Genomic DNA, 27,610 nt, shown 5'->3' on the forward strand with positions numbered 1-27,610 from the left:
GTGACATATAGTACAAGGAGCTAAAGCTACTGGCATCCACTTCAAATGTATGAAAACACTTTGCAGTTATCAACATGGAAAGAGTAGTAGAAGAGTGGAGTAACTTTCTCAAGGACCCATTCACTTCTAATTCAACTCCAACAATCGCTCTCTCTGGCCTCAGTTATGGCAGATTGTGTTACATGATCCTTGGAATAATGAACTGGCACGTCAACACTGCCAATCCCTCATAGCACAGAAAAGGATCTGTCCGTTCCAGCCCCTAATCCAGTCTGTTTGGGAAGCAGAGACTGTGGCGTGACACTTGTTCCTCCACACCCTGGAACCTCCAAGCGCCAGCTCACATTAGCATAACGGTGAGGCCCATCCACTCACTACAGGATTAGTTCAGCTCTCCTCCCACTGTCTGATGGCTCTTTATCCAGATGGATACAGCCTGTTAGAGGTCTTAACTACACCATTGCCACTAAAGTCATTATCATTCACCACGAGAAGGAATCAGCTCACTGAGGGTCTGCTGTTTGGAGTGAGATTGGCATCTCATTTGGGATGGTTTAAGAGAAAAGACAGGGAACTCCCCTTCAGACTATGATGGAGTGGCCAATAAATGCCCAATCAATCTGCCTTTATACTTAAGTGACTATTTAAGATTGTTAATCTGGTTTAGCAATGTGTTTTGGAACATTGTATTTATGTAAAATGTGGATTATTTCTGTTGGCCACATACAGGTTTTTCACCAAGACCATGTTAATGTCAGTATAGAGATGTATTGTTGTTATTAGAGATTTGTGAATTATGTAAAAGGATGGCGATGACGTCCTCTGCTCAGTACTAGAACCTTTTTTTGTTTTTCCACGGAATGAGATTTGTTACACTCTGACCCATAAAACATCTGTTAAGCTTGACAGTAACTTAATTCCATGAACTTCTGTTTTGCCCATGTGATTGTTGTAACTTAAGCGGCGCCATCACCAGAGAGATGGACCTGACAAGGTGCATTTGTCTGTTGTCCAGTTAGTTCCATATATACCATGAGCTACTGTACTGTAATGTCAACTTCACCACTAATCCATCAGACTCAGGTGACGTAGATTGCTGTTTTGACGTAGATTGTTTCACATTGCGAAGGAGCCAGTTAAATAGCATGCAGTTGGCGGAGTCTCTTGGCAGTCCCACTGTCTGGCTTCTTCAACCAGCAGAGAAAACATTATCTAATATGTAATTGAAACACTGATATTCTTTACTGTTGCAGTTTTTACTGGAAACTAAAAGTATCTGACTTTTAACAACACAGCCCACTGACTCTTCTGAATTGACTTATAGTGCAATACATTTGAGCAAGTGAAGTTTTAAATGATGTAAAATGTATTTTATGATGACGTTACTGTTCTCGGAAATACTATTATACTGTAAAAATTATAAATTGGAAAGGAAAAAACAACAGAGGGGATTCAGCTGTTTCCAACGGCTAATCCTGTATAACTTCATTATGCGTAAAAACTGTAGATATACATGAACAAATCTGAAATAAATGTGCACAATGAAGGACAGAGGGAAGGAAAAGTGAGGGCTAAAGAAATTTGCACACAGAAAAAATCGTTTGAGGTTAACAACATAATGGATTCATTTGATAGAGATTCAGTGTACGTGGGGACAAGGACTCGTGCTTCTCTCATGTGTGTCTCGGTTTTGTTAAATGTTGGTGAAAGTTGCAAAATAGTGTACTATTTTTAGAGTCTCATTTATACTGAGAACTAAATCAAAAATTATTAAGAATGCGTTTTCTCAGAATGTTCTGCTTTCGTGTTCTTCTTTCAAACCTCGTGCTTTGCTAACCTTTCCTCTCCTATTACTTTTGCTTTCACTGTTTTCTTTTCACTCATGCTTTCTATGCTTCCTCTCTCCCACCTACACTGCACTTTCTTCTTCTCTCGATCCCTCTCTGTCTCTCTCTCTATCCCTCCCTCTCTCTCTCTGTCTTACGCTCCCTCTCTCTCCCTTTCTCTCCCTCTCTCTCTCCCTCTCTCTCCCTCTCTCTCTCTCTCTCTATGACTATGCTGTCTGCCTCAGCTGTTCTCAGTTGCACTGTGTCTTGTGCTGTGGGGACAGGGCAGAGCTGCGCTGAGTGGTGCTAAACTAGTCCAGAGCAGTGTTGAGTAGACAGAGAGGTAGACAGAAAATCAGTGTGAATGGGAGAGAGGGAGCAAGAGAGAGAGAGAGAGAGTCAGCGCAGATTGTGTGTACGGAGCAAACTGGATTAACAGCTGAAACAAACTGGACCTGTTTTTCTCTCTTTAGCAAAAGGTAGAGACTCAGTGACAACGTGGATGGCTGTTTAGAAAGAGCTGCATGCTCGTTAAGTACCAGGACAGAAAACTATGGCAGTCGTACCCAGCTCCTCTCACTCTTCCTCGTATTTAGTACGGTGAAGATCTCTTCTTTGTGCTTGGTTTGGTTCACTTTACCTTGGACTTTCTGGTGTGGGAGACTAACTTGCAGTGACATTGACGCATAACCCCCAACTCTCCTTTGCAGGTTCTGTCTCCACTGGAGTTGGACTCTAATTTTGGCTTTTGACCCCTGGAGCAGGAGAGGGTTTTTGATTTGGCATCGGAGACCTGCTGAGAACCAGTCTGGACTGAGCCACCAGCATTTATTCATAATCGCTGGACAACAGGAACATTTCTTCTAGCACACCAGATCTGAGACTGACCGCACTGGAGGCGTGTATTTAAAGGACCTCTCTGGCCTCTATTGCCCCAGGACCATGGGCTCTCTCTGGGGCAGCATTATGCTGCTGTGTGGGTTGGTTCTGCTCAGGATAGAGGGCAGCGGAGCCCAACAGTCCAAGAACAACGTCCCCCGGCTAAAACTGTCCTATAAAGGTGAGTTCCTTGCATTTGTGCGTTTTGTCACAAATTGTAAATCTCTAAACGTTTCAGGTCTTCACCTTTTGGTCTGAATTAGAGCCTATGTCCTAATGCCTTGCCTCTTGATCATGTAGATTTAAACCCCAAATCACATGTGGTGTGCCGATAAAGTGACTAAAAACAGCTTTTCTACAGAAGCTGTAACTGATTTTATGTCCCTGTGAGGCAGAGAGATTCAGATGTACGCTTCTTGTGTGATGGAATAATTCATATCTGTTGTTTTTTTATTATTATTATGGTTTAGTTAGTTAGTTACAATCCGTTTTTGAACATGAAACCTGTTTTGTATGGTGTTAGATCACTTTCCCATTTGATGTTCGCTATTTCAAATATTGTATTGATGTTTCATATTTGCTGGAAAAAACCCCACTAAAATATGTTGTTTTCATGGAAACCTCATGTCAGTGTAGTAAAATAGTACTAATTTGGTTCATTAAATCAATCAGCTGGGAATAATAAATAGGAATTAATGGAAAAAACTCACTACATTATGCCAAAAAGAGAGCAGATAAGTGGTATTTAGGAAAGAAACTTGATTTGCCTAATGTATCTTAACACATTTTTTATAACATTAGTCTTTGCCTGATGCACTCGCTCTTCCTGTCTCTCTGTCCCTGTTTTGATTAACTGTTGTTATCAGTTTTGCAATGAAAAGTGGTGCCAGACATAGACTCCCTGGCAGTTGAGCATCATTTATCCCTCTCTCCCTTTTCTTTTTTTTTTACTGGATGTCAGTTTTTCGCTCCGTTCTTTCCTGCATGGTAATTATACTCAGGATGAATGGTGTAGGTCTGTTTCAGCAGATGGCTTTCCCAAAGAGAAATGTTCTCGCTCAGCACTGGGAGATCCATAATTATACTCACAAGCGTGCGCACACACACACACACACACACACACACACACAAACACACACATAAATGTATGGCCATCTGTAGTTAGCTAATGATACCTGTGAGCGAATCAGTCACTTAAAACAACATGCTGTCAGTTTGGTGAAACATGCCCATGCAGTGATATCTTTATTAGAAGTCAGTCCTTCAGGTTGCAGCCTGGCCAGATTGGTTATTTCGTCATTTCCACATTCAATATTTCCATTAAACCACATTCGCATTTTGGTTGGAGGGGACAACATTTGGCACCATATCTGGCTGAGGAGGATAGCGAGCAGGTATAATTTTCATGCCTGGAACGTGGTTATAGTATTATTCATATAATACTGTAGAATTTTATCAAACATTATCCATTGTAGGTCCCATTAGGCAAGTGACATGGGATTATTGCATTATGAATCATTTATATCATCATATACATAATTTATTACCCCTGTGACAGGTGAAGCAGACTCAGATTTACTCTTGGAGAGGAGGGGATCATATGATCCACTGTGGCAAATTGCAGAGCAGTACCTGCTTAGACAGCCTGAGAAGTAGTCCAGTCCTGAGTGGAGAAAATCTGATCCATGACACATGGGACTCTGAGGTGAAGGAACTCTGACCCCTACAGGTCACTGGGAATACTGGGAAAATCTCTGTGTGTCCAAATGAATGTGTGTGGGTGCAGGCATCCACACATTTCAACATGTTTTTTACTCGACTGATGACTTAACTCACATGAACGCAACAGGATCGTGTTTATCTCGAAGGCGTGAACCTGAGCAGCAGCCTGCTCCCCCACAGTATGAGCCCCTCAATGAACACTGTTAGACTCTCTGAAGCACACATACCAACATCCGCCATCACACACACACACACACACACTTCTCGCTGGACCACAGGAGATTCCAACAGATCTTTGAAAGTGAGGGTTGAGGGGCTGAAGGGCAGTGGAGTAGGGGGAAAGATCACAATGGTACCCCATGGCTACCTAAACAAGAGCTAAGGTCCAACTGTATCAACAACTAAGTGGCGGGGTGATGATGAGATAGTGGGAGGCCGTGGATTTACAGTGCACCCCAGCACTATAGATTGAGTCATTTCACATATGTTATCCTTTGCCATCAATTGATAGGAGATTGATTCACACCCCCAGGGTAAGTGAATCCTCACGGAGTAAACAGAGGTCCATATGGCTTTGCAAGTTTATGGGGCACAAGAAGTAGAGCACATGTAGTTTGCTGTCCAGAGAAGAGGGCACTTTAGTTTTATAGGATGCGAGTGTGTGTACTGCCAAAAGTACTCCTTCTCTTCCCGTCTCCTTCACTTCGATCTGTCCACCCCCTTTCCTGATCAGAGCCAACAGCTTGCACACACACACACACACACACACACACACACACACACACACACACACACACACACACACACAGTGGCAAATGCATTCAGAAGCACAATTCTTACTCTTGAATACCAAGGAGGAAAAGAGCCAAGAAAATTTAAACTACAGCAGAAACCCCTTTGGTTTCACTGTTAACAAAATTCCTCATCGTAGTCGTCATACATTCAGCTGTTTTTGTTTTTGTGTTATTCTTGTGTTTTCATTGTGGTGCGAATAGACTTTTAATCAGAGTTGGAGAATGGAGAAGTTCTCTTAAAGACCTTTAATCCATAAGCACGTTAAGAATCTTCGGAGTGGAGTTGGGTTTCTCGGGGTGTGTACAGTATAAACTCTGAATGGCCCTGAATGGCCATGGGAAGGTATCCTATACACTTGGAGAGCTGGATGTTTGGAGGTTTTCTCGGGTTTTTAATATTCTGTTTCCCTCTAACTGCAGGCATGTTCAGGATTTGTTTTGCAGTGTTCAGTTCTTGTTTGACCTTTGGCTCTAAGAGGAATCTTTGTAGTCATTTGACTTAGTCGTCATCTGTACCAGCTGCAAAGTAAGATACGTCTGCTTACATAATATACACGGTTCACAGCGATTGGCTGACAAACAGGCATAGTGTTTTTGTGAAGGGCTTAAATCAATACCACGATATCAATAATAACATTTTCCACTATCAATACAAATTACAATATGGCAAATGTATAAAAGAAAATCACATTTAAAAGATCAAACTAAAATGCAGTGAAGTTGTTACCACTATGACAGAACCAAATTTCAGCAACTACTTTTGACTTTTAACTACGATTGGCATGGAATTATACATTTCGACTACAGAGAAGCATCATGTCATATGATGATACATGGCAAATGAAATATTGCCCAGCCATAGATGACGTAAAAAGGGGCGGCTGTAGCTCAACAGGTAGAGCGAGTTGTCCTGAAGCGACATGGCTGACGGTTCAATCCCTGGCTCCTACCGAAGTGTCCTTGAGGGAGGCACTGAGCCTAAAGTTCTTCCCCGAGCACTTCACAGCAGCGCACTGCTCCTGCTCAGACTGGGTTAAATGTAGAGGTCAAATGTCTTGTATATATGTTAGGATTCTAATAATTGCCAAACCAGGCAAGTGTGCAGACCAGCCTGTAACATGTGAGAGTTGAGGTTGAGAGGGTGTTTGCCTGCATTTCTGCAAATTAATAATAAAGTAATCTGAACAAATTACTTGACTGGTGGAGCTTAGTGGTGTTCTCCCTCAGGCGTGGATGAATCAGTGACTGTACACACTTAAAGTGACACAGTGATACGTTGTGTTTTGTCAGTGTGCAATCATACACACAGCCATATGAAGTCAGTGAGGCTGCTGAACCGCGGCCAAATGTCAGTGTTCCCATATATACAGTGCGGCCACACGTGGGTAATTGTTAAAACGTGTTTCTGCTTTTTCTAAGGAAGCACTTAGATAACACTCTCTGTGCCCTCCAGTTGAGGGAGAGAAAGAATGAGAAAGACCGGGAGAATGTAGGGTAAAAGAGTTTATTTTTATCAGTCTCACATGGGACTGTTGATTCTTTGCATCCATTCCATCTGCCCCCGTATCTCTCGCTCACTTTCTCTCTTTCACTTTCCATTTTTTCCTCTCCCTCTTCGTGTCTCTCTGTCCCAACTCACAAATTCGTCATAACAGAATATAGTAGTGATGAAAGAGGGGGGTAGGGGGTAGTTGGTAAAATAGTTTTTTACTAAAATAAACCAAACAAGAGGATTCTTAACAGCCCTACTTCAACAGTTACGGGCTAAAAGAGAAAATTCGTAAAACAGGGCAGGGCAGCAGCTGACACCTGTTACAGGCCATACATTTGCCTATCCACCTGTCTTTGTGTCTCTGTCTTTCTGCCTGTTTGTTTGTCGATACCTCTTTGAATACAGCCAAGCATATTCTATGCAGCACAACATTACAGATAAAAATCACTTTGTCACAGACCTACCAGTGTATTGAACCCATTTTGCGGAAAAAAACTTTAGAAGTTGCAGGATTAATGGGAGGCAAACAAGCGCTTCTTTATCCAATGCGCAGGGTGTCAACCCATTGTATATTTAACCAGAGGGCACACCAGTTTAGACATGCATAGGCCACTGCCTCTGGCGTGGCTTGGAAACATCCTGTTTCTTTCCAATAACACACATCAGAGCATGCTCCATAAACACACAGATCCACACACAATACCCATAGAGTATCTGTCTCTGGATGAATAGCTTTTAATAACTTAGCAGTAGCCTCTGTTGAATGGTCTGTTGCCATGGACACTACTCCCATAGACAATTTTCACAAACCAGAGAAGTGTGTGTGTGTGTGTGTGTGTGTGTGTGTGTGTGTGTGTGTGGTGGGTGGATGTGCTGATGCTGTTCTCCATTCTCTCATACATGGATGTGGTTTTAGGAGAAGTGAAGTGCATTCATCACGTCTGTGCAGTTTCCCTACAGCTCCTCGACACCTTGCTGTTTATATCAAGTGTATCATTATGTGGGGAATCACTTATCTCCTTTAGATAAACAGATTATATACAAATTACACATAAACACCATTGGCATTTTTTTTTTTCAATGTGCATTTGTGTGTGTGTGTGTGTGTGTGTAAAATGACCTTGCGGGATGCCAGGCACTAAGTTTCTATTTGCTACAATATTCAAAGCCATAAGTATCCCATAATTCTATGGAGCACAAGTACAATTGTATGTGAAGGATGTCTTCTCTCTGTCTCTGACTTTCTCTCCCACACACACTTGCAGCACTGGTGCAGGTGAGAGAGGGTCAGAGGTAGCAGGCGAGTGGCTTACACTGATGATTGATCACCAAGGTTACCACGGTGCATACATCTGGGACACAGCATGGACTGTACGAAGCAATACTTTCACTGCAAAGCTTTTCATGACATTGAGCTTCTTTCCTTTCTGAAACAGTGGCTGTGTTATGTGCAACCCAATTATACCTTGAGAAAATGTAACTCATATTCCAAGAAAATCCCCCGAATGAAAATCAAATCTAGTGTAACTTTGTCTGTGATTTACAGACGTATAAATACACTTACATGATACAAGTTGATACTGTATTGTGTGGACACATTTATTGGATCATAAATTAAATTGTGTTGTGTGTTAATGGATAACTCTGCAAAGCTATGTAATGTCTTGGAACAAGTCTCATTATATATCTTAATGGCTACAGACTAGATCTGTTCTTTATGACTTCAATAATACTTTTAAATCCTCAAGGAATTGTTAAGTTAGGTTTAGATGTCCACTTCTCCCGCTGGCTCACACAGTACTATGAGTTTATACTTAAATCCACACAGGAAACCAACTAATCCAACTAATTCATATAATATATGCACGTATATGCATGTACGTCAGCGAAGAAAAGGTTTGTGTTGGTCTCAGTGCCAGAGACTAAATGTTACATGAAGACAAGGACGTTTTTAACTAGAGCAAAGAGGTTCTCTGCTTTTTCCTTTGTCTTCTTCCACAGCTGTGTTTCCTCAACTTTGAACACATTTACTTTTTCAAACCCAGCTTTTTATTCTCTATTCATCTCATCAACCGTTTGATTTTACACTTCCTGTTAATAGCAGTTGTTACCAGCATACTAGCCCTATAAAAAGTAAACCTGTAAACGCAACTCTCCAAAGTCCCTTCATTTAAAACAACTGAACTACATTATGATACAACATTTTGATCAGATTGTTTTACATGTATAAAATATTTCCATAAAACACAATATCCTATACTATTCACCCCTTATGCTTTAACAACAGGTGAATGGTAAATAGTGACTAAATAATGTCAAATGTCACCATTGTTGTCTTCTTTAGACGCTACAGCTTGTATTACTCTTTTCATTTAGTATTTAGCTGTTCTTGTGTATCTTGTACAAGAGACTTAAGTAGCCTACAGATGGATATCAAATTTATAAAAATGCTTTTAGATTTTTTTAGTTTGCTGGGCAACTTTCAAGATCCATGTTTTGAATTCTTATTAAAATATGAGAGTTTATGAATGAGTAAAAACAGACTCTTTTCCTGTTTTTCTTCTCTTGTACAGCTTCTCGCTCTCTCGGGTTCTGACACACTTTAGAGAGGGGACATTCTCCTTGCTAAAACATTCATGAACGTATTTGCTATTTACTCCTGAGAAAGAGAGCACCAACAGAACCAGTTCTCCTCTGCTCCATAACTCTCCCCTCTTTTGTCTGAGTGGTCAATGAGAGGGCGTCATAGTGTGGTCAGACTTTGTGGGAGAGAACAAAATGTGAGAAGGACGGAGCATGAATGTGTTTGTGTGTGTTTACGCACATGTTACACAAAAGGTGTTTTAATGCCATAGTCATAATGCCACCTTTAGAGGTCGCTACGGTAATGAGATCCTCATTGTCTATTTGTGAGAAGTTCGGCTTTCCGCTGTGAAAGCAAATGTTCCTTCGTTGCCAGACTTGGCAGACCGTTGCATTACACTGCAAAACGTGAGCTGTAGCCCATGGTAACGTGTCCGGATAGCTCATGTGGTTTAGAGTAATCCTGCAGTTAGGACTACGAAATATTATCAGATTTATAAAACATTATATATTCCTCCCAGTTTTCCACTGAGAGTGTAACAAGTTCAGCTTGGCTGCTGTGGTCAAGGTCACTTCCCCATGCAGACAGTTTGATCATTGGCTACCAGTGCTGGCAGTACCTGCAGTCCAATTTGGCTTGGCAGTGGTTCTTCACTATCTGTCGCCGTGCTTGGCCAAGCTTTACAATTTCTAGTCCTGAGATCATTTTGTAATAGTAATGGAAGCTACAACATTCATACAAAAATATATTTAAAAAAAAACAACAACCCCAATGTAACATTTTCTTTTACTTATTCAGTGCATGTGGAACATTACAACAGAGCAGACAGACTAGTGAATGGAGAGGTGAAGCTGTGGTCACAGAAATTTAAAGTGGTTGGAAATGTTGAAAGCTTTCTAAAACCCAAGGCTGTGTATGTCAGACACCCGTGAAAATTGAATGGACTAATCTAAATAAATATTGACCTGGTGGGTTTTCTTTCTTTTATGCCGCCCACGGTTGCTATGATTTTTCACAAAGTGATTATCATATTATGCTGATCATCACTTTTCCTTCCATGTTTCTCTGCAGACATGCTGGAGTCCAACAACCTTGTGACGTTTGAAGGCCTGGCCAACAGTTCAGCTTACCACACCTTCCTGTTGGACGAGGAGAAAGGAAGACTCATTGTGGGAGCCAAGGACCACATCTTCTCCTTTAACCTCCTCAATATCAGCAGAGACTACGCACAGGTACAACCATTGTTTGATTGTCTTTTCTGCTGGCTTCACCCATTTATTAATTCATCATGGTTTTAAGTTTGTTTTAGTTTCTGACCGACTTAATATATTTCTTGAGTGTACGTCTCCTTCCAGAGTGCCAGTCAGGGGCTCAGGTATCTCGGGACTTTCCTTTCTGTTTCAACAGAAAAGAGCCTCATGAATATTTCAGACCAGGGCTGTCGCACACGATCACACGCTGTGCCAGGCATGTTAGCTGCTCTCTGCGCACCTGGATTAATAATGGAGTAAACTGAAACAAAGTGGATAACAAATCGCATTGTGACCTGCATGTATACACATGCACACAAGCATGCGTGCACACAAGCAGTAGCTGTATTGACTCACTTTGTTAAATTGATTCGAGGAGGCTTCTGATTCTTCTCTAACATGCACAGGAACTGTGTTTGTGTTGCAGATCCCTTGGCTGGCTTCTCCCACCAGAAGAGATGAATGCAAGTGGGCAGGAAAAGATCTCTCGGTAAGAGCTAAAACCATCCATCTTAGAGTAGGTTTCAGCATTTTGCCCCTCCACTCCCACAGATGTTTATAAAAGGACTTTGTTCTCTTGAGCAATGAAAGAATGGCAACTCTGCAGGTCTGGGAGTAAAACCTCACTTGAAATTGCGCTGGGATGACACGGCATGTGTGCTCCATATATATATGACATTTTAATCTTCAACAATATGATATTTTTCTTTATCTTTTAGCTTGTCTATTCCACTGTGTTGACATATTCAATCTGTCACATGGACAACTCACCTCCTACTGTAGCTCACCATAGGTCTGGTTATAATCTCAGACCCAAGACTGAGACCACCATTTGACCTTAATCACAAGCCTCTGGGCACTCCATTTAATAGAGTGAAGCCTGGGAACTTGCTGTGCTTTCTGCCAGACCTACTGGACCTATTGGGAGTTTAGTCTTCAATCTCAGTCAGTTTAACTAATAAAGTTAAACCTTTCCCTAAGCTATATAATGATGAGCATTATTCTTATCCTGTGCCCTACAGTAATATATTTGAGAGCAAAACACACACACTTAATCATCTGGGATTTCCAAAGCTGTACAGTGTATTCATTTGTTTAGGCTACGAATCTTAGAACAATTCGATGAGCTTCGAAGATTGAGGATCTGAAACAAAAGGAAAAAAATGCTGTTGTGCCATTAAGATGCAGGTAATTTTCAGATTCCTTACCTCACTCAACCTTTGCATGGCAAAGCCAAGCATCACATCTCCCTGTGGCCGAGTCCAGTTTTGAAGCATCTTGTGGTGAAACTCTGTGTAAACACACTGAGAGGTTGTCTCCGCTCCCTTCAAGCTGTGTTATGAATTCTATTTCCAAATAGAGCCTAAGGCAAAATGCTGGAATCTAAAGTCATGTCAATGCTGTTTGTGCCTCAGTTTGCTGCCTGGGCATCGGCCAAGCTCTCCTGCCCTTCTGTGTGGCTGATTCGAAGCGCCATGAAGTCCTTTGTGTGTTTTCTGTAAACATTGTGGCGTGGATGAATAAGGTGCCCTGAGGGGTGGTCTTTCTGTTATAGAGTCGAAGGAGAGTGAGAATTAAAGGGAGCTGGAGAGAGAGGGAGAGTGAGTCTGCTGATGTCCCCTGATGTACTGCAAGGAAACACTTCAAGAGATAAAGCTGAGGGGAAAGAAAGAGATTGATGGGTGTGAAAAGAGTGACCCACAAGAGAAAAAAGAAAGCTGCAGCTATTGCAGGTCAATGCCAAACATTGAAATCCCATAACCTATCAGAATAAAGGAAAAATAATGTTCTGTTTAAGTTTAATATTCATATTTTGTGCTTTCTGCTGCACATTTAGGTCTTGTGCTCAGTTCTTCGGATCTGCGACAAATTCTTGAGATTTTTTCATACAAGGTTTACCCTGTTGGACACACTCGTATGGTTTGAATCCTCTTGTCTGCATCATCTTTCTAAATATTCAGAGGCATGAGAGGTATCGATGTGCAAATAGAGCATGCAGATACTTACAGTAGTGTGTTATTTCTTGGAACAATGATGTCCATTACTCATTTAAATCCAGGCAAAGACAGCTGCTTAGATGACAACAAAAAGCTTACGCAAACAGAGGCTGCTATGTGCTGATGACCCAAAGCCAGATGAACTTAGTCATGCATAATTTGTGGCACTATTTTCTTTTTTTTCCTTTTGAATATGTGATGACACATTCAGTTTTGTTTGAGGTCAGGTCTGCTCAGGCATGTGCTGCCAGAGCACGAGGAAATATGCATCCAACAAATACAGATGCCTGTTGTGATAATTATGCCTATGTTCCTACAATAATCACAAAACAAAGTCAGAAGAGCCCAATACAATGCAGACTCAAGAACACCACTTGTGTATTCTCCACCGACAGAATGACAGTAAGCCAGCGTTGGCCTGCATTACAGTGATTGGTAAACAGTAGGATTATTGTGGTTGACTTTTGTCGTTACTTTTGTTCGTTATTCTACGGTCTAACTCCCTCCTGTGTGGATTTCACAATTATTCCATGGGAAATTACAAAGCGCATGTGCATAAAATCTCTGAGGCCAACAGTGAAAGATGTCACTGAGTTCAGAGAGAAACACTGTAGCGTGTGTGTGTTGATGAAGTCAAGATACAAAGTCATGGATAATAAAGCTTAGTCTGGTCAGAATATTATTTTCAGAATTATTACTCAGCACAGTTTATAAAGGCCATTGTCCAGAGAATTACAGTAGATTACAGTGGGTTTGGCTCTCTGTCATCATGAGTTTTTCCTCTCTGTGACCTGTGCTCTTAGTGAAGTCTGACCTGTTTATTTATCCAGCTGTTTCACCACTTTCTTACTGACCCAAATGTCAGTTGCTATCACGACTAGCTTTTGGACGACAGTGGCGCCGAAGAAAAAAACTGTGAATTTAAAATAGCTTTGTGTCAAAGGTTGATTATCCATCCAGCTTAATCTGTTCTCTGTCTCTGGTCCATCAGAGGGAGTGCTCAAATTTCATTAAGGTGCTGCAGCCGTTCAACCAGACCCATCTCTACGTGTGCGGGACAGGAGCCTTCCACCCTGTCTGTTCCTACCTGGAGGTCGGCAAGAAACCAGAGGTACAGGCACACGTTTAGTTTTCTATACTGCCTCCACTTGCTGTCAAACACAACAATGCATGTTAGCATTACAATATAAGAGCTATACCAAGTTTCATATGTCGTAATAAAGTTTAAGTATTTAAAGTTGTGAAGGACTATGTGTAGTCGGGTGTGATTGCATTCTCTGATGATTTGCTAAGCACATACAAATGGTTTCATTCAGCAAAATGATATGGAAAATTACACACAGGGTTTCATAGTCTGCAGGATTTTCAAATCATCACTCTAATTTGAAACTGCTGTGTGTGTGCGCGTGTCTGTGTGTGTGTGTGTTCATTTCAGAAGGAGCAAAGGAAATTGCTCTCTTCTCCTCCAAATGTCACTGAGTCAGACTTATGTGCGTTTCCTATTCATTAGACGGCTATTTACAGACAATTAGAGGCAGGAAATATCTCTGAGAAAAGCCATTTGCTGTATATAGATCATAACCTAGAAATGTACGCGTAATTCATCTGATGGATATCCTATCAGTGTCGAGGTCATCAAATCATAGAGAGTAATGAGATTTATTGTTGTCATTCTCAATGCTTTCCGGTTAGAGTATATAACGGGGGGAAACTGCACCAGTCTCACACATTTGTTTTTAAAACATGTTTTCCACACTGCATGGCATGACGTAATGTTTTTTTAATTGCTTCATAAACAAACTATTTCAAGCAAAAGAACATGCATATTAAGGTATAATTCAAAACCAAAATGTCTTTACTTTTGCATTACATTTTGCTGTGATTTACTATGAAACATTCGGTGAGCTTTTGGACTAAAATTGTGTCCAAATTCTGTTCTGATGGATTCTGTGGGTTGTTACAAGGCTCATTTTCATAAAATACCAGAACATGGATAGCTGTCACAGCAAAACTGGTTCCCCAGAGAGAACTCCAGTTATACTGAAGCAACTCTTTTTTCTCTCTGTAATTTGCCTCCTTAATGCCTGAAAATAATGTGAGCCCCTGTATTTGACAGTTTACTACAACTCCTTTTAACCTTCTGTCTCTCCATTTCCAGGACAGTGTGTTCAAACTGGAGCCTCTTATAGAAAATGGCCGAGGAAAGAGTCCCTACGATCCCAAGTTACTCACTGCCTCCATGCTAATTGGTGAGTTTAAGACCGGATACGCTGTGCTGTTCTTCTGTGTGTTAGATCAAGGTCATATAAAAACATGGGAGTCCTGAAAACACCCTCAGCCTCGCTCTTTCATCTCAGAAGATATATATAGGGTTTTAAGTAAACGTGAATAACAGAACAGGGCATCCCTGTCATTCATTACCAGTGGATCAGCTCTGTGGTTTGTATTTACACACTGGGAACCTCTCATTGGCAGGACTGCAAACTCTATTTCAATCTGAATATACCTCCTTTAAGTGCTGGGCGTGAATGGCAGATGACGCTTTATTGAGCTTTCTTTGTACTGAATCCACATATTTTTGCAAATAAAGCAGAACGATGTGAGCGTGTCTTTCCTCTTCACCCCCAATTATTGCCAGTCACATTGTGTTATATCACACTGTTTAACCTAGCAGATGGCCATTTTCCAGCCCATCACCCTTCATCTCCTCTCCCCTTTCTCTCTCCCCTCTCACCACCATTATTATGTACTCCCCCTGTCTTACACCTCTGTCCTGTCCCTCCTCATGTGTCCCTCCATCCATTCACCCTTCCCTTGCCTCCCTTCTCAGCCTGCCTACTGTGTTAATGTCAATTTCACACTCCTGATGTTCATCACATCCATCCCTGTCTGTGTTTTCTCAGGGCTCCATGTCTACCTGTACTGCTAAGCCCCTGGACAATTCCTCAGACTTTTACACCTGGGTCACTGGGGAGAGATCACCTCAGACTGTTTCCTCATCCGGTGGCACTAAACTAACTCACTTCATTCCTCGTATACTTCTAGATGGAGAACTGTATGCTGGGACATCAGCTGACTTCATGGGGCGGGATTTTGCCATCTTTCGCACTCTCGGAAAGCATCACCCGATCAGGACGGAGCAACATGACTCCCGATGGCTAAATGGTGAGAGAGAAGAGGAAAATCACTCCTTAGCTTTCATATCAATGTCTCTGTCCACTTTTACTGGATGACACTCAGCTGTACTTACCTGTCAAACGAGATGGACAGCATTGCAGCTGTCTTCTGTTGATATCAGGAACATATTCTATCTTTTGAAAATAGAGATGAATCCATGCTGTTGTCTATGTCTTGGTAATTCGTTATAATCCTGCTTTTTCTGCATGGCTTAAAATATTGCAGCCTGTTTTCTAACAAAGACAAAGCGCAAGAAGCACATCACTCAAGTGTTGGCTTCTCTCCATTGGCTGCAGGTGGAGTTTAGAATTCAATATAAAACTTTAGTTATTACCTAACGGGCTCTACACGCTGAAGCCCTTGAGTACCTCTCTTAAATGAAGGCTTACCAGTCATTTGCTGTCTGTGTTTACTACCCTGTCTGTTTGATATTTAATACGAAACGCTTTTATTGTGAGGCCCTTACATTTTTTTGAAAAGGACTAAATAAATAAACACATTGAGTTAAAACGTAAGCACTTAATTGATACTTACCTTTCCCTCATCTCAAATGTGTGTCTCTCTATGTGTTGCAGATCCCAGGTTCGTGGCCGTTCATCTAATTCCAGAGAGCGACAACCCAGAAGATGACAAAATCTATCTGCTCTTCAAAGAGAACGCCATGGACGGAGAGCACGCTGGGAAGGCCACACACGCTCGCATCGGGCAGCTCTGCAAAGTACGCATACACACATTAACGCATCGCGACATGCCCATTCAAGCACGCACTCACACAAGCTGGCTCTCACAAAGGAAAATTCGGACAAAGACACTCACACTCTTACACCGACATAATGTGAAACAGCTTCTGTATCTGGAAAAACACTTGACGGGCGTCTGAGTGGCTTTTATAATGGCAGGTTTCAGGGGCTGCTATCTGTGATTATTTTTAGCCTGGAGAAGAGTGGGCTTTGTTGTGTGTGGTACAATCAGCCCCCGAAGACAGAAACCTGAGAGAAATGTTAAATGTCACCAGAACCTGAGAGGCAAAGATGCTGTCAATGGCAGCGCCGTTATCCAAATGCCAGGCGTTTGGCACTGATTGGGGCTGCTACACCCTCTAGCTCCGGGGGATGGTTATGTTAAATCACTGACCTTGTATCAGCTTTCGCATTCCAAATTCTACTCTTACTCATTAAGGAGGAGTCCACCAGGCTGACTGCAGATCAGCGAGTGATGTCCAGCCTCAACCGCCTATTTAGCTGCATATTGTGCCTCTGTCATAATCTCTGATTACCCAGTGGGCCAGGAATCTGCTATGCTCGACAAAAGACAAGCCATCCATTTTGCAAGATGTGGTATTAATTATGGCCGATGCATATTGGGACACATTCTTATTTACTGTCATAAATCAACACCAACTGGGATACGTTTTTTATGAGCCAGCACTTTGTGCGTCTGTGTTTGTGTGCTATGCTCTGGAAAACAAACATATTGTGAGGCGCACAGAGACATATTATTAGGGTGTGTGCTGAGACATAGAGTACTTTAGAGACTAGTTTCTTTACAGCATTTAAAAATCCGTTATTTATCATTGGAAATTCATGGGTTGTTTGGTTGATAAGCCTCTTAAGTAATTAAGAGAAAGCGCATCCGGCACTGAAATGCTCATATCACAATTAATGAAAAGCTTATGTTTCATATAGTCTGCCTAATCTGTTTTAAATATACTGTCCAGTGTATTTATTTCGTGAACACTGATTTGTCAGCGTGTCGTGTGTAAGGTTGACATTTATTTAGTGGAAAGAATCAGTCAATTTAAAGAGAATTGAAGACAGTTCACAAGTTTTCATAGTCATATGACCAACAAATGCAATAATTTACCATAGAAACAGTGTATTATCATAGCGATATTACCTCATGATCTGACCCTGGTTACTCTCTGCTGTAGCTTACCAGACTCCTAATCTGCTTTCTATAAAGATTCATTGATACGCCTGGACATACACAAGTTCTACAAGTTTAATGTATTAACACTTTAACCAAACTTTGAAGGGCTTTTTCATATGTTTCCATATCTGTTTTGTAAATGACAACCCTACAGTATGCTCTAAAAGGCGTAAGAGAGGGAAAATGAGACCATTCATTGCATAGAGTAGGCAGTTCTCATGCTCCATATGCAGCCAGCAAGGGAACGCCACACCTCATTTAACCAGAGGGTAATGAAGCATATGTTCTCAGCTCAGCAGTATGAAAGTATGAAACAAGGCAATTCAAGTACTCCATCAACCTTATATAGCCAATGGTTACAATGGTACACAAACTTAAAGAAGGTTGTTTAAATACACTATGATATATTAGTATATGCTAAAGGAGGAAAAGAAACTGTAGAAAATAAAACAGCAATTGGCTCAATATTTCTATGAGTTCCTAATAAATGTATTTCACTGCTGAACTTGTGCTTGTGATCTGGCCAACAGAATGACCTGGGAGGTCACAGGAGTTTGGTAAATAAGTGGACCACCTTCTTGAAGGCGCGACTTATTTGCTCCGTGCCCGGCAGTAATGGAATAGACACACACTTTGATGAACTACGTGAGTGATTGTTCCCACACCTTGAAATTTGTTTCACTCATTTTGTTCCTGAAGATGGAGTGCAATCTTGTCAGTGGTGAATGTGTCTGTAATATACAGCGCCCTCTCCTTGACTTTCAGAGGATGTTTTTCTCATGAGCACAAAGGATCCTAAGAGCCCGATCATCTATGCAGTATTTACCACTTCCAGGTACGATGCCTGACATGGAAATAGTTTTGGCTGTAATCACTGATTACATGACCCGTGTTGGCAACAAGACCCCGACCTTTCCTTAACCGACTCATTCTTTCTGCCCCATTAGCAACATCTTCAAAGGTTCAGCTGTGTGTATGTACAGCATGGCGGACATCAGGAGAGTGTTCCTCGGTCCTTACGCTCATAGAGATGGACCCAACTATCAGTGGGTGCCCTTCCAGGGACGTGTTCCCTACCCGCGGCCTGGCACAGTGAGTGCAGTACACTATGAACTGGGACGACAGTGTGTTGTGACCTGAGCTCGACAGTTTAATTCTACTTTATGTCCTACGTCATACTTCTTGTAAGAGTTATCTTTTTTTTCTCAACAGTGCCCAAGCAAGACGTTTGGAGGGTTTGATACAACCAAGGACCTTCCCGATGAAGTCGTAACCTTTGCCAGAAGCCACCCAGCCATGTTTAACCCGGTATACCCCATTAACAACCGACCAATCATAGTCAAAACAGATGTGGACTACCAGTTCACCCAGATAGTGGTGGACAAAGTAGAAGCAGAAGATGGCCAGTACGACGTCATGTTCATAGGCACAGGTATACATTTAAATACATACTGTACATTTGACCTTCTATTTCCTACCATTCTATGTTTTATTTATGTACTATACTATACTGTATATTATGTTATATTATATTACTAGCTAATATTATATCTAATTTTCAAACAATATGCCAATTTACCATATTGTGCGAATATGTTACTGTTGTTACTTTTGCGGTATATTCTCTATTATAATCTATTGCATCATGTGTGCTTCCTTTGTGTGTTAGACATGGGGACGATACTGAAAGTGGTATCCATCCCCAGAGGCTCCTGGCATGACCTGGAAGAAGTCCTATTGGAAGAAATGACTGTCTTCAGAGTAGGTTATTTTCTGAAAGGTTAAAGAATGACCGCAGAATCACCGGGTGTTGTCTAATCAATCTATTCCATTGTCACTTTCTGTTCGTTGCAGGAGCCAACAGCCATTAAAGCGATGGAACTTTCAACAAAACAGGTATTGATTGTCGTTCTTATAGCCTGTAAAATAAAACTATAGCAGCACTGTAGCCAAGAGGAGATCAAGATTACTCTGAAAATAATATTACTTCATTAAATGAGCTCAGTGAAAGCTGGAGATAAGAGATAAGCCTCCTGGACTGCATTGGGGAGAAACATTATGGAGATATGATACATAATGAAAAAGGATTTTTCATGTCTGAAAACCCTGTCGCATAGCAAGTTAGAGCTTTTCCTTATAGGTGACACACCTTGACTAAAATACCGAACAAAGATGCGCTTGTTTTTAACACTTGAAGATGAAACGCTTATCGCACAAAGATCTCGATTGTTGGCTTTTCAGCAACAGTTACCTCATCAACTTTAATTGCAGGGAGAGACAAAACAAGTCAGCGAATTGGCAGGAGGGTGGGTACTGAGCACCTGTAGGAAAATGGTCTGTCCGCATTCCTGACTTGTATTTTCACCTCGCAAGCACACAAGCTGAGCCAGACATAGACGTATTACTCAAAGCACACCGCTCATCCAGACATTAAATCTAAACTGAAGCTCCTAAGACATAAAATATTGTATATCTAAAGTCTGTCTCTCTTTTACCCCCACAGCAACAACTGTATCTGGGCTCAGACATCGGTGTGTCCCAGATGCCTTTGCATCGGTGTGAAGTTTATGGGAAGGCTTGTGCAGAGTGTTGCCTGGCAAGGGACCCTTACTGTGCATGGGATGGCACCGAGTGCTCCAGATACTTTCCCATGGCTAAGAGGTACTGAATGCATGTTTTCACATTCACGTCATGTCGTTGTGTTTTACAAGCTCAGCTGCCTGACACCTTGCACACAGCAACTAATCAGAGCTTCAAAACAGTGAGCAGGTATATTTTTTGAAGTTTGCCACAAACCCAATATGTTACTTCAAAACAACGGCATTACTTTAACGCATCTGGCAAGGTATGCACGTTGAATTTAATGCATACTTTGGATAAATCACCACATTCTCAAACTCAAACACACCGTTTAGCTAGGATGTGCTTTTCATAAGAAAATGATAACATCAACATTTGTGTTTTCCACACAGTTGGAGCAACCTGCTTTAAGGTGTACAATGTACAACACATGTTTGAGTCATGCCTGTTTAAGAATTACTTGTGTTTAACATATTGACTATATGTAACAGAGTCTCAACCAGATTATATAGAAGGCTTTTCACATAGTGATTGAGGACACATGCAGTCAGACCGCGATTCAGGGCCAGAGCTAGGGCACACTTATAGTGCAGGCTTTGTATATTTGCCAAAACCCCCTAAAGGTAGAGGGTCGTGTTTCTACCAGAGAGTCAGAAATATAACCTGCCTCATGTGTTTACCGTAAATGAGACCCAATGTCAGCGATGTCTGGAGGCAGTCTGGGTGAACCAGGGGTGAGGTCGGTGGTAGAGGTTCGGTGGTGGAATGGTTGTAGTAGCGGACTGATCTGTGTTTGTTCATGTATGTGTACTTGTGCTCTGTGTGCAGCCTCCCACTCATAGCTCCATGGGGCTTATTGATTTGAATGCTAGCTGCACAGCATCCTGTTCTCGCTGGTAGTTGGACTCCAGAGTCCTACGTTCAAACATAAGACAGCCAGTGCAAACTCTTATCTCCAATTACCAACACACAAACGCTGGGTCAGGACAATGGGAAGCCGAGGGAAGAAGTTATAGGTTTGTTTTGGTGTCGCCATAGTTTCTTATCCTTACGGTTATGTTTCACACTTTACTTGAAACTCCATCTCTTTTGCATCTGCAACCCGGAGGAATGACAGGCAGAAATGATTGAGTAGGTTTGAATTCCTTCATCATACACACCCTATAATTAAAGCTTTTCTACGATGCCATGGGCTGCCTGCTGTTAGTTAATTTATTTGTGTTGGCCTACATTATTGCTGCACAATGAAACCACATCCAAACACACCTGCACACACACACACACACACACTGTATAAGGAAGCTGGTGTGTCTGCTGACTCATGAAGGGATTTATATTTGTTTTTCTGCAGGAGAACAAGGAGGCAAGACATCAGGAACGGAGACCCACTCACACAATGCTCAGATCTGCAACACCATGGTACATAATTGAAAATAATATCTATTTAACAAACTATTGTGTAATCAAGGCAATGTGTCATAAACCATTGTTATGTTGTGCTTAGTACCGTAATTATTGCTCTGTCTAGTAACATGTTTTTTTTATTTCCAAATGACATGCTGAGCTTTTGTTTTGAGGATTTATTTCTTCTTTGAACATAAAAATGGTCCTAAAGCGGCTGCTGTTCTTTCCTGATGTGATCAAAACAGTAGAGAAGCCAGTTGAATGTGTGTGTTTTATGTTTGTCTGGTGGTGTGAAGAGTACAGTTGGTCCATGTGTAGCTTCTAATTAACATGGTCAGGATTCCACCAGGCCTCCTCCCTGTCGCCAAGCCCTCCACACTACTGCCCTGTTTGTGGTCTTAGTCCAAAAGCAGTCCTCTTACTGGTGTCTAATACACTGTGATTATACATTTCTTTCATTTAAATGAAAAGAACAAAAGGAAAATGTGGGAAAGCTACTGATTTGAGGAGGAGTAATTCAGACACACAAAAAGTGTGGTTACCTGTTGCTACCTACTCAGTAGGCAGCAACACTTTTGATCAAACATTTTCACGAGACACAGCACTCTATAAAGTAAAGATTAAAGAAAATGAGGAGGGAATAACAATATTTTGTAGCGGATCTCACTGGAGTCTGCATTTTAAAATTGACATCAGGATTTAGGGAATCAGTCAGAAGAACACTGACCTGACTGAATAGCATTGCACCTACTTAATGTCATTGAACCCCTTTCCTCCAGCAAATGCCTCTGTGGTGGGAGCATTCAGCACATGATTGAGTGTTGTAAAAAAAAGTAACTAAGAGTAAGAAAAAGGACATTGAGAGACAAAATAATGTAAAATGCAGTCATTGACAAAAATAGAAACCAGGCTCCTATCTCAGGCAGAACAACGTTTCTTTTTACATAATAAAAAGCCTAAATAATGTAATACAGAAATCAATTGATAATCCATTGAAAAAATGGTCTTGGAGCATAACATTCAGCCATTATACCAACTGATAATATCTGCAACAAACTGCAAAAATCCTAAACTTGGTGACTAACATGTTCTGACTTCTATTCAGACGAACTAAGTGGGCAGGCGACTCTCCTGGATAAAACCGTGTACGGTGTGGAGAACAGCAGCACCTTTCTTGAGTGCAGTCCCAAATCTCAGAGAGCCCTGACATATTGGCAGTATCAGCACTCGACCGATGACCGCAAACAAGAGGTAGGAATTAACTCAGCACACAATCTACTGTGTTGGAGTAGACTCCGATACATGTATACATGATGGATGGTACTTTATAATGAACATCATTTTAGATAATACAGTATCATATTTTATTAATATTTGATGCCGTAGTTCATTCAAATACATTTTGTGTAATCAATACAGCCCTGAGGTATAGTGAAATAGATATTTGGAAAATGTTTAACCTCATATCTTTCCTGTCTGTATCTCTGTGTCCTTCACTCTGTCGCTGCCAATCTATCATTCTGTAGATCAAATCAGAAGAACGTTTCATCCGCACAGACCAGGGCCTACTGATTCGCACACTCAACAAGAAGGATTCTGGGATCTATCTGTGCCAGGCGGTGGAGCACGGCTTCATCCAGACACTTCTGAAGGTGACCTTGGAGGTCATTGACACCGAACGCCTGGAGGATCTGCTGCATCGGGATGAAGCTGCCGCAGCCGTCGTCCCTGCCCAGGATCTCTCCCCGCCTCAAGAAACCCCAAATCAAAAGCTGTGGTACAGAGACTTCCTGTCTTTGGTCAATCACCCGACTCTGAGCAGCGTGGACGAGTTCTGTGAGCAGGTATGGAAAAGGGAGAGAAAGCACAGGAGGCAGAAAGCTCACCTGGTGCAGCAAGTACAAACACACCAGCAGCACCAACAGCAGCAGAAGGTTGTGAACCCTCGCACTCACGTGCATGCTCAAGGGCTGGCAGCGAAATGGAAACACCTGCAGGAGAGGCAGAAGGGACGCAACCGCAGGACCCATGAACTGGAGAGGGCCCCCCGCAGTGTCTGACCTATAACCCTTGACTTTTAACACTCAAACCACAACCTTATTCTGTAACCCTGATTAACCTACCCACATTTCTCCTTCATACTGAGATACAGACATCTTCCACAAAGACTGGATAGCAAAGCTAAACTGGTAAATGGTAATACTATTCTGATCAGCAGGCTGGTGTGTTCTGTGCGTGGGCAGCCATGTTTACCGTACGACAGTACAGAGGACTGCAGGAAACGGGATGTTGTATCACGCCAGACCATTTGAGCATATTATCTCAGCTGGCCTCTGTGGCCCGAACACTGAAGAAAAACAGTGTCAAGCAGCACAAGAACTGGATACACATACCACCCTACAGACATGACTGACTCCACATTGAGATGTCAATGGCATTGTCTCCTGGCATGCTAGTTAGGTGTTTATCAGTGTGAAACTAGGTACCTAAAAATGCCTCATCATTTATTTTTTACAAATATGAGTAGGTGTGATTGTAGAAGAAAGCCGCCGAGAGGGTAAATGGACTTGCAGTGGAGTTACAAGCACAAAATAAGTAGAGCTCATGGAAAGCACAATTTGGGATATTTGGTCATTTTTGGTATTATAGACGGTTAAATCAGTCAACATGAGAAAGGAGAAATGCCCAAGCACTGCAAGGAACGATAGCAACGGTCACCATTTGACAACAAATACAACTATGTAGCTAAGATGTGTAAATACTGTATTCTATGGTGTCTCAGCCGACTAAAGGGAATGGCTTACAGTTGTCTTGTTGTTTTATGTTGTTTCCCTAGATAAACATTTATTTAAGAAAAAGTCTGTAAACAGAGAGATTTTGTACTAGTGTGTCTACGCCCTAGATAAGCTTCCCAAACAAAGTCAGGTTTTATTATTTTTTATCATATCAGTGCATGAAATGTCATACTGACTTCTTTCATGTTCGTTTGATTTGTATACACTTTGTTTCCACTATATGTGTATTTATTGAATATTTGTCGATGTGCAGGCTTTTTTTCCCTCCTTGGTTTGATTAATCTGATTTACAGGACCAATCTCTTAAAATAACTGTACTATTAAAAATACTGTAGTTGGACTGGAAGATATTTATCATTATTGGTCAATATTAAATGCATTACATATCAAATGCACTGAGCAATAACCCAGTATCCATACTTTTCTTCCACATTTATTGCCTCATAATCATAGTCTTCACAGGCAGCGCAGTGTAACAACTTAATTTCACTGCACGTAACATAAAAACTCTAGTTTATCTGATTGTAACGATCCTTTACAATGCACACACACACAAACACAAACATGGAATGTAGCTGTGAACAATATGTAAATATAAATACTATAGTGTATGTTTGACAAGTATGACACTGTGTACTAGTGCATGTGAATACTATTGTAGTGTTCCTGTTTTGCTATAGCAATGATATACTAGTCTGGTGTTGTCACCGTTATTCTGTTGTTTGCTTATTCGGTACACAATATTAAGTATTTCAAAGATGTACATACTATTTCTGTTAGGACTCTTAACTGTATAACTGATCATTCCTGAGGTAGGTATTCATAAAAATAACTAACTGTCAATTTAAACATTCATAGACCTGTTAACAACAATGAACAACAATGTCAGTTGAGCATTGCAACACATCAGCATGTCAGATGACCTTGTCAAGTGAGTGTTTGAAAACCTCATCTGCTTTTGGAAGCCATGACGGCGGAAGATGAGAAACAGCTGGAGCCCCCCCCCCCCCCCCCCAGAAAGCAATTTAAGGCCAACAAGACAAGCTCAACTCCAGAGTTGTGGAACTTTCAATAGAGATGGGCATATGATAAGATCATCATTATAAGACAAAATATAGGGTGCCTCACTGCATCTGTCCTGGACATACGGTGAAAGTGAGGAAATGAAGTGCTGCTGCTGCTGCTGCTTTTTGGGCATGATGATGATGATGATGATGATGGTGGTGATGTATTCTACTGATCTAATAAATGTCTCTTCATGAAGTGTTGGTTTCATTAAATCTATTTTTAATGTGATCTCTCCTGCTGCTGTCATGGTATGTGGTTAGTGAAAATAAGAGTTTCCTGTAGCATAGATGATCAGATTAGATTTTGGATTTGCTGCATTCATTACCATTTTAAAGACAACATTTTTATAAACTTGTATAACTTATCCTTAATATATGGATCCTTGTTTAATGCTGTACTTGTCTGTAATGTCCAGACAATTAAAGTATACTGACATGGAACAATGGGCTTATTCGTTATTTCATATGTGGAAGTTATTAACATATTAATGTAAAATATATAACAAAAAAGTGGTTAAAGAAGAATATCAGTCAGCTGAAATGCTTCTTACATAATAGAGTGAATTGGAATGTGAAGCTGTTTACTATGGTGGACCTCAGGCAGTAGAGGGATTATTACTGTAAGTTATTATTAAGACCTTGATGTGTGATGAGATGTGAATAAAACATGAGGTCCCCTTCGGTCTCTCACTGGAACCCAGCTGTTGTATTTGCATAGCGACAGGACTTAGTGGTTTAAGATGGAGAATAATTGTAGCTTTCAGTGTCTGTGACTGAAGCAGAACCTATAAACAAAAAACAGATAACCAACATTGTGCAATCAAAAACTAAAAGCTTGACAGACTTCATTTCAATAAATACTGCAACAAAATATAAACTGTGTTTTACTACTGCCCTCTGGTGGCTTTAATAGAAAAGCACACAAACAAACACACACATATGTATGTATATATATATATATATATATATATATATATATATATATATACCCCTACATGGAAATAAACGTTTTCCCTCTGTTTGTATAGCAGTCCTGGAGCAGCAGTTCAGTTTGTTTTATCACAAAAGAGCTTCTGTTTGCACATTGGGTCACCTTTGATCCAAGGTCACAGGTCAGCGAGCAGATGTCTCACCTGGGCTTTGACCTTGACCTGTCTAGTCAATTCAACTTCTGCTGTGGGAGCTCATGAGTTTCAGTCTTAACTTCCTCAGACGCTTCAAAAGGAAAATTATTGGAAGGTTCTCGTGCTGACGGTGTCAGCTCAGAGAACACACACACACACACACACACACACACCCTTTGTGACCCTCCTCTTGACCATGGTCTGACATTGCATAACTTTTATATGACAGGGTGAACACAAGTGTATGTACTATACCATACCATACTATAACAACATTAACATATTAGACTAGATTTTGGCAGTGTCGTTTAGCCCTGTAATGCAAAAAATGCTTGAGCAGAAACAGAGAGATGGAGATCAATGCAAAACTACAGCATCCAGTACACACTTTGATCAGGTCATCATCTGAGAAAAGTAGTGCTTTGTCAGAGCTCTTCCCCATCTGCCTCCATAAACAAAGGTCTGCACGTTGGCATCTCGGTCATACCTGTAACATAGAGCATGACTGCCCTCCAGTGGCTGACGGGACCTCTTTCGATACTGTTCAACTCCAACATCCCACTCTGCCCGATGGAAAATAGCAGCTTCCACTTTGACTCCAAGCCAAGGCCATGGATGAGTGAGAAATCCACCCTGACACCCACACAAAGGACCACTACACTCAATGGAAAAACTGGCACGTGAGTGACAGAGTGGGAGAGCGAGAGAGCGAGAATACAGGGATCAGAAGTTAATAACCCTGCTGTTTTTATTGCACTGAAACTGTTCCAGTACTTTGGGGACTTTTTGTTTGTGAAGAATAAAGTAAAGCTGATTCAGTTTGAATCAGAATTTCCGGTAAAAGTTACAGTCATCACTAATACGACAGTTTACTTCTATTTTATTTTGGGAACTCCTTTTGTAGAGGGGTAGTACACCAAATACACACCACCACGATATCAAAACATCTAGAGTAATGAGTACGGGTGACACCATAATATATCATCTAAT

General features: G+C 41.3%; 1 protein-coding gene across 1 annotated transcript; it reads left to right on the plus strand.

The window, feature by feature from the left end:
- Positions 1 to 2,261: 2,261 nt before the first annotated feature.
- Positions 2,262 to 25,831, plus strand: sema3ab (sema domain, immunoglobulin domain (Ig), short basic domain, secreted, (semaphorin) 3Ab). Its single transcript, XM_079162661.1, has 17 exons — positions 2,262 to 2,886; positions 10,369 to 10,529; positions 10,975 to 11,037; positions 13,536 to 13,655; positions 14,703 to 14,793; positions 15,590 to 15,709; positions 16,297 to 16,439; positions 18,181 to 18,295; positions 18,416 to 18,485; positions 18,598 to 18,742; positions 18,863 to 19,082; positions 19,320 to 19,411; positions 19,505 to 19,546; positions 20,154 to 20,311; positions 21,582 to 21,649; positions 22,740 to 22,885; positions 23,161 to 25,831. Exons 1-17 carry the CDS (start codon positions 2,769 to 2,771, stop codon positions 23,692 to 23,694), a joined length of 2,406 nt encoding a protein of 801 aa, XP_079018787.1. The 5' UTR covers positions 2,262 to 2,768; the 3' UTR covers positions 23,695 to 25,831.
- The last annotated feature ends 1,779 nt before the right edge of the window (positions 25,832 to 27,610 follow it).

This window comes from Pholis gunnellus, assembly GCF_910591455.1.
Source record: "Pholis gunnellus genome assembly, chromosome: 7".
NCBI lineage: Eukaryota > Metazoa > Chordata > Actinopteri > Perciformes > Pholidae > Pholis > Pholis gunnellus.